Source organism: Podarcis liolepis (assembly GCF_965112155.1).
Source record: "Podarcis liolepis genome assembly, chromosome: 7".
Lineage (NCBI taxonomy): Eukaryota > Metazoa > Chordata > Lepidosauria > Squamata > Lacertidae > Podarcis > Podarcis liolepis.
The window spans coordinates 20,590,617-20,606,319 of NC_139561.1; the positions used below are offsets into that span (position 1 = coordinate 20,590,617).

General features: G+C 49.0%; 1 protein-coding gene across 4 annotated transcripts in view; it reads right to left on the bottom strand.

Moving 5' to 3' along the window:
- The window catches only part of NOC2L (NOC2 like nucleolar associated transcriptional repressor), a 125,304-nt gene that overhangs the window by 12,307 nt on the left and 97,294 nt on the right, over positions 1–15,703 (bottom strand). For all 4 annotated transcript variants that reach the window (XR_014528395.1, XM_083512971.1, XM_083512970.1 and 1 more), the window contains 5 exons: positions 14,415–14,528; positions 13,175–13,276; positions 9,582–9,725; positions 7,589–7,702; positions 6,607–6,751 (listed from right to left, as the gene is read on the bottom strand). Coding sequence is in view for 3 of the 4 variants with exons in the window: in XM_083512971.1 (XP_083369097.1) it covers positions 6,607–6,751; positions 7,589–7,702; positions 9,582–9,725; positions 13,175–13,276; positions 14,415–14,528 (619 nt within the window). In the remaining variant the exon portion in view is untranslated. The remainder of the gene's footprint in view (positions 1–6,606; positions 6,752–7,588; positions 7,703–9,581; positions 9,726–13,174; positions 13,277–14,414; positions 14,529–15,703) is intronic.

Consider the following 15,703-nt stretch of genomic DNA (forward strand, 5'->3'; position numbering starts at 1 on the left):
GCTCTTTCTTCCATCTACAAATTGCAAAATTCCCTCAGGTTAAGAACCATTTCAGGTTAAGAACAGATCTCCAGAACGAATTAAGTTCTTAACCAGAGGTACCACTGTATTCCCAATTTCAAAGCAGCAGTAATGTGGCTATTGAGACATATCTGAACACCCTCCAATAGTTCTTATTGGAATGGTGGTTTCAGTTTCCAACAAACAAACAAAGCGCTAGTCCTCATGTTTTCAAACTTGGAACATGTGACAACAAATATATATGGATTCTGAAAATACATTCCAGTTATGTTATTCATTTTTGTAGTTTAGAACGCAACCAGACGGTATTTGGCTCTTAAGGCAGCACCTATCAATAGAGTGCATTTAAAAAAATACAACAACCACACAAACTCATAACTTCTGCCAGAGAATTTAGGCGGTCCAACTTCTTGATATTTCAGTGGGGGGGGGATCCATAGAATAAAACACAGCTCCAAAGGGCCTTATTCCCCTCATGACTGAAATGGAGAAAGAGGAAGTCAAAATGGGATAAGGCCCACTCTGGTGAAAGGTTGTCTCCAACCAAGTTCTCTTCAGTGTACACCCACTGGAATTAATGAACCTAAGTTGAGTCAAGGCCATTAAATTCAGATGGGTCTAAACATTAGGTACAACCCTTTAGTCTTGATTAGAGATCTAAGTTTGCAATGGTTAACTATCAGGAGCCAGGCTGCTCTCCAGACTAACTTACTCCGCAGAGATTATAGTTGCTATAAAACGCTAATGAGTGCTTAACTACTGCAATATTTAATTAAAAAAAAAGGAAGAGGGGCTGTGAGCTGCTGCTAATTAACAGAAAATTGGTAATTTCCAAGCTATTAACGGCTTATTTTCCACTCATCTGAACACAGCCAAGAAACTACAGCTATAGCATAAATAGGAAGCGCATTCTGTCAACAAGGGAAGAGCTTGCTGTGAGGTGGGGCTTGCTCTCTGGTGAATTCATGGGGACTAGGAACCTGCTGCCTCAATCAATCAATCCTTCACGGCTGCTTTTCTGTCTTGAGTTTCAATGAACACCTTACTATGCCATCTGCCCTGTTTCGGGAAGCTTTTAAATATTCGATGTTTAGTTTTATTCCTTTATATTTTGTTGGAAGCCGCCAAGAGTGGCTGGCGTAACCTAGTCAGATGGGTGAGGTATAAGAATTATTATGATCATCATCATCTTGCTTCTCCCTGTACAAAACCCATTTTTTTTATACAGGGGTGTGAAACCGTTTTTCTGACCAAGGGCCCCATTCCCATACAGGCAAGGGCCAGTTGTGGGTGGTGCCAGAGGCCAAAGTGGGCGGAGCAAAAAGAGGAGGTTGTTACCTTTGTAAAGGGACCCCTGACCATTAGGTCCAGTCGTGGCCGACTCTGGGGTTGCGGCGCTCATCTCGCTTTATTGGCCGAGGGAGCCGGCGTACAGCTTCCAGGTTATGTGGCCAGCATGACTAAGCCGCTTCTGCGAACCAGAGCAGCGCACAGAAACGGCATTTACCTAGGTTGGCAGGAGCAGGAGCATGGACCGAGCAACAGGAACTCACCCCGTCACGGGGATTTGAACCACCAACCTTCTGATCGGCAAGCCCTAGGCTCTGTGGTTTAACCCACAGCGCCACCCACATCCTGTTACCTTTGTACAGGAGGCTATATTTCCAAGTATGCAAAAAGCAGAGGGTTTTCAACAGCACTATAAACCAGGCATAGGCAAACTTGGCCCCCCAGATGTTTTGGGACTACAACTCCCATGACCTCTAGCTAACAGGACCAGTGGCCAGGGATGATGGGAATTGTAGCCCCAAAACATCTGGAGGGCCGAGTTTGCCTTTGCCTGCTATAAACATTCCACTGTCATTAGCAGACATTAGCAGGGCTCCAGGACATATTCCAGCCAGGCAAAAGCACTCAAGGAGGTTGTGGGAGGGTCCCGAGGTGAAATAGAGAAGCTGGGAGGGCAGAATTTGTGCCTAGGTCTAACCACCACCACCCTATCCCATGTAAATACCATACCGTTTCCAAAGCAGGCCCACCCATTTTCCAAGCTTCCGATAGTTTCTCATTACCTGATAGCTGAGCAATGGAACACTCCCAGGTTTTGCTTGGAATCCTGATCCATCTCTGCAGACTCACCCCACTTTTTTCTTTTTTTAAAAAAGAGTAAATCATCTAGTCCTCAGGCCCCATGGCTCCTCACCCCTGGTTTATATGATCAAGAGGACTAGAAAAATGATTTTAAAAGAAAGACCTCTGTATTCCGCCCTTCGGATTCTGCCTAGGCCACATCTTTCAGTACCCAAGAACTTTTCTTTTCTTTTTAACCAAGCAGATTTCCCAGCTGCACAAATTCCCCACACTAACTAAACACGCACAAGAAGCCAAGCAAACACAAAGTATGTTGTGCTCCTTCCTTACATCCTGTATCAGTGGCAATTTCTCCATGGCAGCTCTTAGTCCCTATCTGCTACATAGCAACAATTCATATATGAGTATGTCTTCGTTAAGTATCTAACAGGTGCTTTCAAGGGTATTTACAAGCATGCCGCAAAGTGTTAGATGCTTAGAGATGAAGATGAAGAAGAGGAGGTTCTGTGCCCCCCCCCCTTTAAAAAAGATGTTTCAATATGGTTTGGGAAGTTCGCACATATGCCCTAATGGGTCTACTCCACCCCTAATTTTCAAACAGCACATTATCAGCTTTACAACTGCACAATTCCCCGCATTCCCAAAAACACACTTTGTAGATTCTTTGCCACAGAATCATAGAACTGCAGGGTTGGAGGGTCCCCCAAAGGCCATCTAGCCCAACCCTCTGCAACACAGGAATCACAGTTAAAAGAAGGTCAGGCAGACACCCATCCAACCTCTTTTTAAAAACCTCCAATGAAGGAGAGCCCGCCACCTTCTGAGGTAGTCCATTCCACTGTTGAACAGCTCTTCCTGTCAGAAAATCTGACCTAATGTTTTGTCAGAATCTCCTTTCTGGCAATTAAAATCCATTGGTTCGGATCCTTTGCTCTGGAGCGACAGACAACAAGCTTGCTCCGTCTTCCATGTGACAACAACCCTTAAGATATTTGAAGGTGGTTATCATATCTCCTCCTCTTTAACAAGATGGGGAATTAAGAAGCTGTGCTTGGGTGTTCCTCTGACTCCTGGAACATGGATGAAACGTGGTCTGCGGCACTGGTCTCCAATGGCTTGGCCTGGACCCACTAGGGAGTCTGTGGCATGATCCAAGGTGGGTCATAACAGGAGCGCCACCACCATGCAAATATGTGGGGAAAGATTAAGCAGTGGGTTCCCAAATGCATGCTTGAGCTGAAAGTAGGTCATGGGGTCTGAAAAGCATGAAGCCACCTACAGTCATACCTCGGGTTACAGACGCTTCAGGTTGCGCGTTTTCGGGTTACGGGCACGGCGAAACCCAGAAGTACCAGAATGGGTTACTTCCGGGTTTTGCGCATGGGCAGAAGTGCCGAATTACAACCCGTGCGTGCCTCCCGCACGGATCACGTTCGCAACCTGAGCATCCACTGTGTTCTACAATACAAAGGGGTGCACCCAAACCTCTGCCTACTTTTGTCTCTGGCCCTGCCCACCTGCCCCGTCCCCTGGCCTGGGTTTCCTCATAAGGGACCTTGTGCTGAAAAGGTCATGTAAATAAAGCAGAAATTGGCCGCAATCAAGGGAGGGTTGCAACTTTGGGAACGTTAGGAAGCTGCCTTATACAGAGTCAGACCACTGGCCCTTCTAGTTAGGTATCATGGCTGGCGGCAGCAGCTCTCCCAAGGTTTCAGGATGGGATTCCTTCCAAACCCCGCCTGGAGATGCCATTGACCCTGGAGCCTCCTGCAAGCTCAGTAGATGCCCTGCCACTGGGCAATGGCCCTTCGCCAAGAAAACAAACATGGCCTCAATGCTTCTTGGGAACCAGAGAGAGAAAGAGGGGGGAGATTTCCAGCTGTGACAGCTCCTGCTGTCGTTCCACCGAGGGAGGCTCGCCAGCCTCCAAAACGTGTCACTTCGTTTCGCATTGCCAGCCCGCCGCATGCTGACAGGAGTTCCCTTGCCTCTCTCCTCGCAGGGAGAATGGTGTCGCCGGGTTGGCAGCTAGCTTTAAAGGCGGGCACATCAGCAGCCCAGCCATGCGTGGCCCAACCGCCTCTCCAGGGGTGCCCAAACACCGTTCCCTGCTACGACCCAGTGCCCCTGCCACCAGCACAACACACACACACACACACACACACACACACACACGAAGCAGCATTCCTGCCTCTTCTAGAGTCACGCTCAACTCGGCTTGGAAAAAAATGCTGACGGCAAAGACTGCCAAGCAACCAACTCAAAATCAATACAGGCCCAATGTCCTCGTTTATTCCTCCGAGTGCCGTGAGAGGGGCTCGCCCGTACATGGCCACGCCAAAAACATGAACTAAAATCCAGATTTGCACCGCAAGGAACTCCCAAACACAACATTAAGAACTGCCACAGTGGGACGGACTGACAGAGTCTGCGGAGTCTGGCATCTTATTCCCACCAGCTGCTGGCCACATGTCCCAGGGAAGCTCAAAAGCAAGCCTGTGGGGTGATTTGCTCAGCACGAGAGCCTCCACTTCTAGCCCAAGAATGCTTCTTGGCTACTTGGCTATGCCCTGCCTCTACATTCAAAGGCAGCAGTGCTTCTGAATACCAGCTGCTGGAAACCACAGGAGCTCTTGTGCTCAAATCCTGCTGGCCGGTGGCCACTGTGATAACAGCATGCTGGATTAGATGGACCACCGGCCTGATTCTGCTGGGCTCTTCTCATGTTCTTCACAGACAGTGATGCAACTCAGGCCATTGCCTGATTTCTGGGTTGCTGAGTTCTACTCAAAAGTAGATTCATTGAAATTGATGGACCTCCGTTAGTCTCACATTCATTAACTTCAATGGGTGCACTCGGAGTAGGATTAGCATTAGAGACAACCCAGTAGATTAATGAACTAGTTAGGGGAAACCATTGAGCCTAGTGAGAAGACAGCCCCCCCCCCAAAAAAAAGATCTCTGAACTGTATTTAAGCTTTCAGCACCACCAGAGGTAATAGTGAAGGCTGGTCATTTTTTCCCCTTGTTTTCAACCAGCTCATTTTTACTTTGCCTTGTATTTGTTATGTGTTATGAAGTCTATATTATTTTCACTGACCCACCACCCTTTGCAAGTCACAGAAAAACCATGGTTTACTGGGAACATCCTGGTCTTGGCCACTGTGCTCCTTCCCTCTACTGCAGGGAGGGTGCAAACCACAATCTCTAATTTAGCATTGTTTGAACCAAGGATGGGGATTTGCTTGCCCTCCCAGGAAACCACACATCTGTAGCTAAAGCTTTTTCCTGGCTTTAGCTTTCCTACATTGGCTCCCAGTACGTTTCCGAGCACAATTCAAATTGTTTTAAGCCCTCAACGGCCTCGGCCCAGTATACCTGAAGGAGCGTCCCCACCCCCCATCGTTCTGCCTGGACGCTGAGGTCCAGAGCCGAGGTTCCTCATTGTGAGAAGCCAAGTTACAGAGAACCAGGCAGAGGGCCTTCTCGGTAGTGGCACCCGCCCTGTGGAATGCCCTCCCATCAGATGTCAAAGAGATAAACAACTACCAGACATTTAGAAGACATCTGAAGGCAGCCCTGTTCAGGGAAGTTTTTAATGTGTGACATTTTAATGTATCTTTAATCTTTGTTGGAAGCCACCCAGAGTGGCTGAGGAAACCCAGCCAGATGGGTGGGGTACAAATAATAAATTATAATTATTCAAGGTAAGTCAGGAGCAAAACAAACCTCAGTCTCTAGTCTGGACACAATGACTGGGTTCACATGTCACGTTAAACCACAGTTTAGTGTGAATGAGTTGTAGTCGCACCACACCTGGCCGGGGAAGGCTATTCAAAAGCAACCAAAGTGCAAACCAGGGAAGAAGTGCAGAACCGACTGCTCTTTTGAACAGCAGCAGTAGCAGAGACACCCTTCTGGAATCTGCATGCAGGCTTGTGCTAAATCATAGAGTTGGAAGAGACCACTGAGGGTCATCTAGTCTAACCCTCTGCAATGCAGGACTCCTGCCCACAGCTGTCCCTGGTTGGGCTCAAACCACCAACCTTCTGGTTAACAGCCAGGTGCACTGACCCATTGTGCCACCTGAAGGATCTGCTGAACTGTTCATCCAGTGATCTTAATAAGCAGCAGAAATAAAGATGTGCAAACAGCCTCACCAAACGGCTGCTAACAGGACCTCCCAACGCTCGGAGCCTTTTGCTTTCCCTTTGTATATTTCCGTATTTAGAAAAAAATATATAAAAACCCCCTTCCAAAACCTATCCTCACAACTAGCCAGCAATTTCCAAATGCTAAAACACACCGGCAGCGAGTGTCCAAAGGGATGCTCTTTTCCTAATTCCCTTGCAACTGCGAGTGGGAGGCTTTCCCGGTGTGCTCTGGCTGCTATAACTCCCGCTTTCAAGAGAACAAGACAACTGCAAACCCCTAGTGGCCAAAGGGGAGACTGCAGCTCCCCCACCCACCCCAACTTCAAAGTCCCTGCTGTACCTTTGACAGACAGACCGCCGACAGCATCTTCCCCCTCTTCAGAGTCACTGTCCAGCTCAAAAAGGTCCTTGAACTCCCTCTTATCGTCATCCTTCTCTTCGCCCGGCTTCTTCCGCTTGATTTCAGGTAGGTTCAGATCTTCCATCTGTGCCAGGAGAACAGAAAACTTTAGTCCTCCCCATTTCAGTCAAAAGCATAAAGCAGCAGCATGACAGCCCATATAAATATATCCCTTGCCCTTTAACTGAAAAGAACTACACACACGATTAGGACAGAGGCTGGGAAACCTATGACTCTCTGGACACTGTTGAATTCCATTTCCCATCAGCCCCGGGCAGCATGGCCAATGGTCAGCGATGACGCAGCTGGCAGCCCCGCAATATCAGGAGAGGCCATAGTGCTCCCCCCACCAGCATCCCTACAGTAAAGGTTCCTGGGAGCTGAAAACCCCACCCAGAAAGGAGGCTCACCGTTATGTCTCTGCATGAGTGGCTGCTTGGGCTCTTATTAAGATTACAATAGGGATGGCCCTCTAGTTGTTGGGTTTTTTTGGACCCTGGATTAAAGGCTCCAGGAAGCACATCCAGGAAGCTGGAAGCACATTATTATGATTATTTATTAAAACAGGGAAGGAGAACCTGTGGCTCTCCAGATGTTGCTGGACTCCAGCTTCCATCAGGCCCATGCCAGCACAGCTAATTGTTGGGGATGATGGGAGATGTGGTCCGGAAACATCTGGGAAGGTCTCAGGTGTCCCATCTCTGGCTCAGAAGGACACTGACAAGAATGATTCCATCTCCATTCTGTTCAAAGGGCATATTCCAGCCAGGCAAAATTACTCAAGGAGGGTGTGAAGGAGGGTCAGGAAGGAGTGCGGCCTAGGAAGAGGTATGTGGTCTGAGGAACATTCTGAGGATCAGAGAGAGAGGGCTGGGGGTCTGTATTTGGCCCCTGAGCCTCAGCTTCCCCATCTGTGTCTTACCCGCTCTTTGCCACTGATCTCCAGCTGAATCTCCTTCTCCCTCAGCTTCTTCCAATGCACATAATATGTCATCAGCGGAGTCCCTTCCTCTCTGACCTTTTTCTCCCATTGCTCCTGTCAAGGTAAGCAAGAAAATACCGTTGTCAGCCGCAAGTGATCACCATCTTAAGAGCCAGCATGTGAGCATATCTTCACAGCTTTCCCCTCCCCCTGGAGGCAAGTCATAGTGTCTGCATTCCTATGCCCATTTTACAGATGGTGCAGCTGAGGACTGAAGGGGAGAGGGCAGGTCTTTGCTCATTAGGACTCCGGCAAAGAAATCGCTCAAACAGTCGTTTGGGCATCCCCATGATTCCTTGCTATGCCAAAAGCCACTTTGATCCACTGGATTAGTGCAGCCAAGAGAAGTTTTCTCCCCCCCCCAAGTCTAGCACAGCTGTAAGCCTACAGGCCAACCATCTCAAAACCTTGTCAGCAGATGGATGCTGTGTAAAAAGCTTTCTGTGTGTCAGACAGGGACGCGGACTTAGAAAAAATATTGGGGGGGCCCGGGAAAGCTCATGAATAATAAATAAGCTCATGAATATGCAAATAAAGTGGCTCCGGCCCTAAATCGGGCAAGCCACGCCCCCCCAGCCAGCCGATTGGCTGGCTGGGAGGTGTGGCCAGTCGGGATTCCCCTGTTCTCGCGGGATTTCCCGCAGTGCCTTGGCTGGGATTCCCTTGGCCGGGGCTCTCCGATTAGGGCGCGCGGCTGGCTGGCTGGCGAACGAGCAGGTGGGGAGGAGGCGGGGGACGGCGGCGGCGCTCTGGTGGAAGGGCGCCCGCCCGAGATTATTGGGGGGGCTGAGCCCCCCAAAAAAAATTTTTGAGGGGGCTCGAGCCCCCTGAAGCCCCATGGAGTCGGCGCCTATGGTGTCAGACCAAGTCAAACAGATTCCCCCACATCCTCGCTCAGAAACTGATCATCAGAGATAAACGGCCTCTGAACAAGGAAGCCCAGAAGCACTGGAATGGAGGAACCTCAAGGGTGGAACTCTTCTCCCCACGGAGATGCACCTAACAACTTCGCAGAACAACTTCTGCTATGTGCCAAAGACATACCTTTTTACCCCAGCCTTTGACGGTCAAGGTATTTTGTTTTGTGGGAACCACCTCTTTTTGCTAAATTTACACTGTTCTGTTGTTAAACGGTTTCATGCATTTTATACATACAAAGTACAGTGGTACCTCGGGTTACACACGCTTCAGGTTACAGACTCCGCTAACCCAGAAATAGTACCTCGGGTTAAGAACTTTGCTTCAGGATGAGAACAGAAATCATGCTCTGGCGGCGCGGCGACAGTGGGAGGCCCCATTAGCTAAAGTGTGCTTCAGGTTAAGAATGGAACGGAGCTCCGGAACGAATTAAGTACTTAACCCGAGGTACCACTGTACTTGAGGATCACACAGCCTGCCTCCAATCACTGAATTAGGCCATGATTTGCCTTTACTGCCCCTCCTTACCTCCATCACAGTGCTGCCACCTTCTAATGCAGGGGTGGGGAGCCTGTTAAACCCCCCCCCCCCGATCTTGCTGGACTCCAACTCCCATCACCTGACCACTGAGCCATGCTGGCTGTGGGCTGACCCAAGTCCAACAAGATCTGGAAGGCCACACAAGCTCCACCCCCCCCACCCCACTACTCTACAGGGCTGTGGTCACGAACAGCCACAGAGGTCTCTAAATAATTTTATCATAAAGGCCAGAGATCGTAAGGGATTTCCACCGCGGCCTTAAAAAATATTAGTGGGCGTCATGAAACGAGAGCTCTGGGTTGTTGTTGTTTTTGTGGGCTGATCTCTTTTTCACAAGTCGACTCAAGCGAGAGTCGGCATCCACGCCCAGCCCTCCTCTTCCTTCCTGCCTTTGCGCGAGGCTCCGCCAAGCGGCAGTCAGAGCCCCTCTCCCGAGATGCTGAGCCAGAGAGAGAGAGAGAAAACAGAGACTCACCACAGCCTCCCGGTTAGCGACGCCAAAGGTGGCTTTCTGCCGCTTGCCGGTGATGTAGGCAGAGTTTTCCTGCAGCTTCTCCAAGAGCTGACGGATCGTCTTGCAGTAGTTGGCAACTTTGCACTCCTTCAGGAACGACTTTAGCTGCAGGAAAGGAAGGAGACATTCCATGAACTGATCCCGTTAAATTCCCCAACTCTGCTCCTTACAACTTTATTTTTCGCAGTACGGCACAGCTGCCAAAAGAGTAGGAAACCATGGAACGCAGGATCCCACAGGAAGCTGCCTTGTACAGAGTCAAGCCACTGCTCCGCCTGGCTCAATACCGTCTACACTGACTGGCAGATGCTCTCTAGGGTTTCAAACAGGGAGTCTGCCAAGAATTGAACCAGGGACCTTCTGCAGGCTTTACCACTGAGTCACAGCCCTTCCCTTAAGGAATAGGAAGCTGCCTTATATTAAGTCAGACTGTTGGGTCCATCTATTTCAGTATTGTCTACACTGACTGGCAGCAGCTCTCTAGGGTTTCAGGCTGGCCCCTACCTGGAAATGCCAGGAACTGAACCTGGAGAGCTACTGTAAGTCAGTGCAGAAAATACTGAACTAGATGGACCAATGGTCTGACTCAGTATAAAGGCAGCTTCCTACCCCTGCCTTACACGGCCCTAAGAAGGGAAGGGGGGAGCACACCCCCACCCCTCATTTCTAACTGATTGCAGCTTGAGGTTTGAACTTTGTTCGAAGCTAGCCATTTGCATCTTTCTCTCCCCACTAGTCACTGGTATTTTGGGCTCAGAAACACTCACCCCTGCCCCCTGAGCTGCACATTTAGGCAAAGCATGGCATGCCCAGAGTCACCCCAAAATCGTGGAATTCACTTGTGAGTGGGGATGGCATCACAACATCAGCACATCATGCTACAGAAGGGAAGGAGAACCCGATATGGTGCTATGTTCCTTATAAACAGGTTATTTGGAGCTAAGGGTACGGGGTTAGAGAGATCCAACTTTTTGGACCACAATCCACCAGGGCAGTTCTTCTGCACATGCTCTATTGAAAGGATCAGGACCTGTGCAAGAGAAGTTTCCTTGGTACCTTATATGCCTTGCAGCCATAGTCCCCCAAATTAAAAATAAAAATAAAAATGGGAAGCTTAGAACCAAAAAAAAAGTTCATTTAGTCCAGCATCCTGTTGGCCAACCAGATGCCTCAATGGGAAGCCCATAAACAGCACCTGAGCACAACATCAACTCTGCCCCCCTGCAGTTCCCAGCAACTGCCATTTATTTTATTTCTTTATTTTATTTGTTGCATTCATACCCCACCTTCGTGCCCCCCCCCAACGGAGCTCAAGGCGGCTTACAACAGCTCTCCCACTCATTTAATTCCCACAACAACCCTGAGAGGTAGGTACGGCTGAGAAGTAGCGGCTGGCACAAGGTCACCCCACCATGAGCTTCATGGCCGAGTGGGGAATCGAACCCTCATCTCTCAGGCCCTAGTCCAACACTCTAACCCAGAGCTTTCAAACTGTGTGACATTAGTGCGTCAGCTGCAGTGTGTAGGTGCGTCGTGTGAACACTCCCTGTTCACCTCCTGGGGCTGGGAAGGGGTTAGTTTAACCTCCAGTTTGCTAGTTAAAGCCACCCAAGTTAAGTAAATAGGTACCGCTCTGGCGGGAAGGTAAACGGCGTTTCCGTGCGCTGCTCTGGTTTGCCAGAAGCGGCTTAGTCATCCTGGCCACATGACCCAGAAGCTGTACGCCGACTCCCTCGGTCAGTAAAGCGAGATGAGCGCCGCAACCTCAGAGTTGTCCACGACTGGACCTAACGGTCAGCAGTCGCTTTACCTTTAAGTGACCAGGGCAGGGGCGTCTGGATCTGACAGCAGCTGCCAAGCACTGGACACAGACACAGAACTTTGCTACACACAAAGCCAGATCAGCATCCAAATGAAGGGTCCCAAATTCTTTCCTTAAGACATTCTTTCTACTTGCTTCCTTCCCACTTCCTCTCTCTCTCTCTCTCTCTCTCTGTCTCTCACAGTCTTTTCCCCCAGGGCATACGGATGGGGATGAAGCTCGAAGCCTGCGTGTTCGTGCTAATTGCAAGCATCCCCCCTGGTTGCTCCAAAGAGCCAGCCAGCTCAGATTATCCTCAGAGACTGAAGGAGGACAGGCAGCTGTTCCTTCCCTACAAACAACCTTCTGGGGCAAGCAGGACCACCCCAGGGACCCTGGGCAAAGGGTCCAGGGGTTAAAAACCAAACGTTCCCTCTCCTCTGCCCACTACAGCCTGATTCCCTAGAAGGTTGTAAAAGTCTCTTCTGGAGATCCTCCCAGGCTATAGCCACGTTTCATGAATGAAGCAGGCCAGGATGGGAGTCCAACCCCACGCCCAGAGGGAGGGGGTGCAGGGGGTGGAATTCCAGGAAAGGCAAAGCCCTGCAGAGGCGTCTTTAAGAGAGTGGAAAGGAAAGGCGTTCCCCCAACAGCACTGCTGCAGACAGGGCTCCCACCCAAGCAGAATGGGAAGCAGTGAGGACATTTTTGAAAACACGTCACTTTCAGAAACGGCCGTAGCTCAGTGGTAGAGCATCTGCTTTGCATGCAGAAGGTCCCTAGTTCAATCCCCAGCATCTCCAAGAAGGGCTGGGAATGTCCCCTGCTTGAAACCTTATCAGTCAAAGTAGGCAATTCTGAACTGGATGGCTGCTATTTAGAAGTGGGCACTTGGGGAGAAAATGCAACTTTTTAAAAAAATGTATTTAAATGAAAATTTCCACATGGAATTTGCATGTTTTGAAAAACTGCAAACTAAATTATTTACTTTGTTGGTAACAAGCCTAAATCCTCCTCAGAGCAATCCCACTAATGAACCAGATTCAGTCATGGCTATAGATTTCAATGGGTCTACTCTGAGTAGGATTGGGGCACAATCCTTAGTTATTTAGTTGTGGTTTTATAAACGGTAAACAACCAAACTTTCTTCAGAGCACAATAAAATGAAATAAGCTAAGATATAAAAGATTGACAAACTCAGCAAATTAAAGGCGATGGGTTGCATCCAATGCTAGCCCTACTCAGTGTAGCTCAATTAAAGTTAATGGGTCTACTCTGAGTAAGACTTAATTGGGTCGCACCCCAATAAAACCACTTCTACAATTATTATTCTGTGGGAAGGGCTGTGAGCACATGCTTTGCATGCAGAACGTCTCAGATCCAGGCATGGCAGGAACTATCCCCCGTCTGAATCCTTGGGAGAGCTGCTGCCCATCAGTGCAGACCACACTGAGCTAGATAGACCAATGGTTTGACGTAATATAAGGTTGCTTCCTATGTTCCTAGTGCAGAATTTGGGACTGACGGGTGAGCACATACAAAAGTGATGCAGACCAGAAATAGGGCATGTTTGCTCGCCGCTAATAACCAGACAACTTCCTGGATGAGCAAAACTTCTGTAGGTTGTCAAGTCTCTGCACTATCATAGACAGGGAACAAGCTCAGTCAGGATCCCCATTATAGAGGGGCAGGGCTAACCCAGAGAGAGAGGTGCCTTTTCACCCAAGGCTAGTTTTTTGACACCTGGACGCACCTGGAGAATAGTTGGGAGGGCGAGCTCTGGAAAACCGATTGTATAGGCCTGGCCGTGAAGATACTCCAGAATCAGGTCGTACAGCTGGTCAATGAGGCCATCCTGTGTGGGGAAAAGCAGGAGAGGGGGCACTTGTTAGAAAGAGAGAGGAAAAGCAAGTGCTTGTATTCTGCTTTCCTTCCACCGCTGAACTCGAGACAAAGTATATGGCTTCTCCACCCAGGTAATCTCCCAGCCAGGCACTGAGTGGCAGGGAATCTTCTTTGCATGCAGAAAAACCCAGTTCAAGCTCCAGCTTCAAGCCCTAGCATCTCCCGGTGTGGCCAGGCATGTCCCCTGTCTGAAATCCTGGAGAACTGTTGCCACTCAGTGTAGATAGGCCAAAGGAGTTTTCTATGCACCCATTTCAAGGAGCGCTGAATTCAGATCCATGAGGACTGGGAACTTAATGCTCTTTTTAAAAGGAGAATTATAGTTCAGTTGCAAAGCACCACTCTTGAGCGTCAACCTCAAGCATCACCAGTTACCAATGATCAATCAGGTAATGGAGAGCGGCATCCGATGAGAGGAGACTGTGGTGGCTGTGGTGCTTAAACTACACTTCCCATCATGCCTGTTCAATGGCTGTGCTGGTTGGGGCTGATGGGTGTTGGGAGTCCAACAACAGTGGGATGGGGCATCAGACAGGTGAGCCCTCCCAAGACCCTCTGCCCAGTTCAGCTCTTTTATATCAAAGGACACCTGCACCTTTCATACAGCTGGCCAAATCACAGAGTCCAGACATTACATATATAATGACTCATATTAATTACTTCTGGTGATGCTTAATTAGACTTGGTTTCGTAATTAATTAGGTGGTGCAAACGGGCTTATGGTTAAGTCGTATTCACTGCCCGCAGGGTGTCCCCCCAATTCTAATTCTATAGTACTCAAACTAAAAATTTTACTAGAGAACTGCAGCTCAGTGGTACAGCATCTGCTTCGCATGCAGAAGGTCTCAGGTTCAATCCTTGGCACCTCCAGGCAGGGCTGGGGAAGAATCATTATCTCCCCCCCCCTTACGCCCCCAAATCCTTCTGCTTCTAGTTATTTGAATGTTTCTTTGAAGGGCAGAGTATAAATAACCACGCAAGCAAATATTGAAGATTAGGATTTCATAAATTTGGCATTTCAAAAGCAGCTATTCCAAAAAGCCAGAGGCTGGACCACGCCATCTCTGCCCCCAAAGCCCGCCCCTTACCCGGAAAGCCTTCTCCTGAAGATTGGCATTGGAGAGCTTCAAGATAACGGAGAAGTTGATGGGTTTTGAACTCATGCGTCCCGGTTTCTTGTTGAAGTCTACCTGCTGGAAAACCTATGAGATAAAAAGACACAATCTAGTATTTACTATTTGTTCAGGAAGGAATTTAGTGTCATGCTATTATAATCGTTCTGATGGCACAATGATTTCTACTTGTCAGATAGAACAACTCTCCTCTCCCACCATCACCCCCTTTGCTGTCCTGGGACTCTCCTGAACCTCCAGAGGGAATTTGGGAGATATGTGGAGGGTGTGCCAGGGGGGTGAGAAAGCCCCATCGCATTAGCAAGAATCTTCCCCTAGCAAACCGGGTTAACTGAACCCACCATTCAAAGCTGTTGGTATACACGCCATTTTACAGAGGGTCAAAGTTCCTGAGGGTACAATTTTCGCCCCTCACCCAACTTCCTGAAAGCTCCCCTGCCACCCCCTAGGGGTGACCCAGAAGCTGCATTCACACATCACAGGAAGCCGAGAACTCTGGCTCTGGGGCGAGTGAGTAAACATTGCAGTTTAGTGCAATGCCTGAACCTGGCTCGCCAGCCAGACTTAAGGCAAGGTTTTGCTTCTGGGTTATACTTCCGGGGTCGTTAAAGAGAAAAAGCAAAGAATCACGCTGCACAAGCAGAATGGCCAACTAAGTCAAAGCTCTCGGCTACGAGATGATGCGGGGTCAATGCTCTGTAATTCTCACTGACCTTCTCAACGACCCTGTGAGGCTGGGAAGTGACAGAGAAAACAGGTGCCCTTCTCCCAAAACCACCCCGGTGAGGTCTATGGCAAAGAAAGGATCTGAAGAAATATTTTAGATACGATGAAAGGCTTGCTGTGGTTAGAGCACCATCTCTAGGTAGGGCTGGGGAATGTCCCCTGCCTGAAACCCCCTGCAGAATTGTTGGCAGTCAGTGCAATGAACTCTGTGCTAGATGGGCCAGTGGTCTGACTGTATAAGGCAGCTTTCCTGTATTATTCCCTTCCCCTTAACCCCGCCATTTCAAACAAATGAATCAAACCCCAACCAACACAGACAGTGCTGTATCATAAACTCCTTTTCAAGCCTCCCTTAAATTTCAGAAGCAGTTTGATAACTAGCACCGGGTATGTGTGTGTTTCTGTGTGTGTGTGTGTGTATGTGTTTCTGTGTGAACAAACAGCAGCCCAAAGCTGCCCCCACCCCCCCACCAGAGCTCAATAAGCTAAACTGCGGAGGGTATGCAGATGTTGGGTCT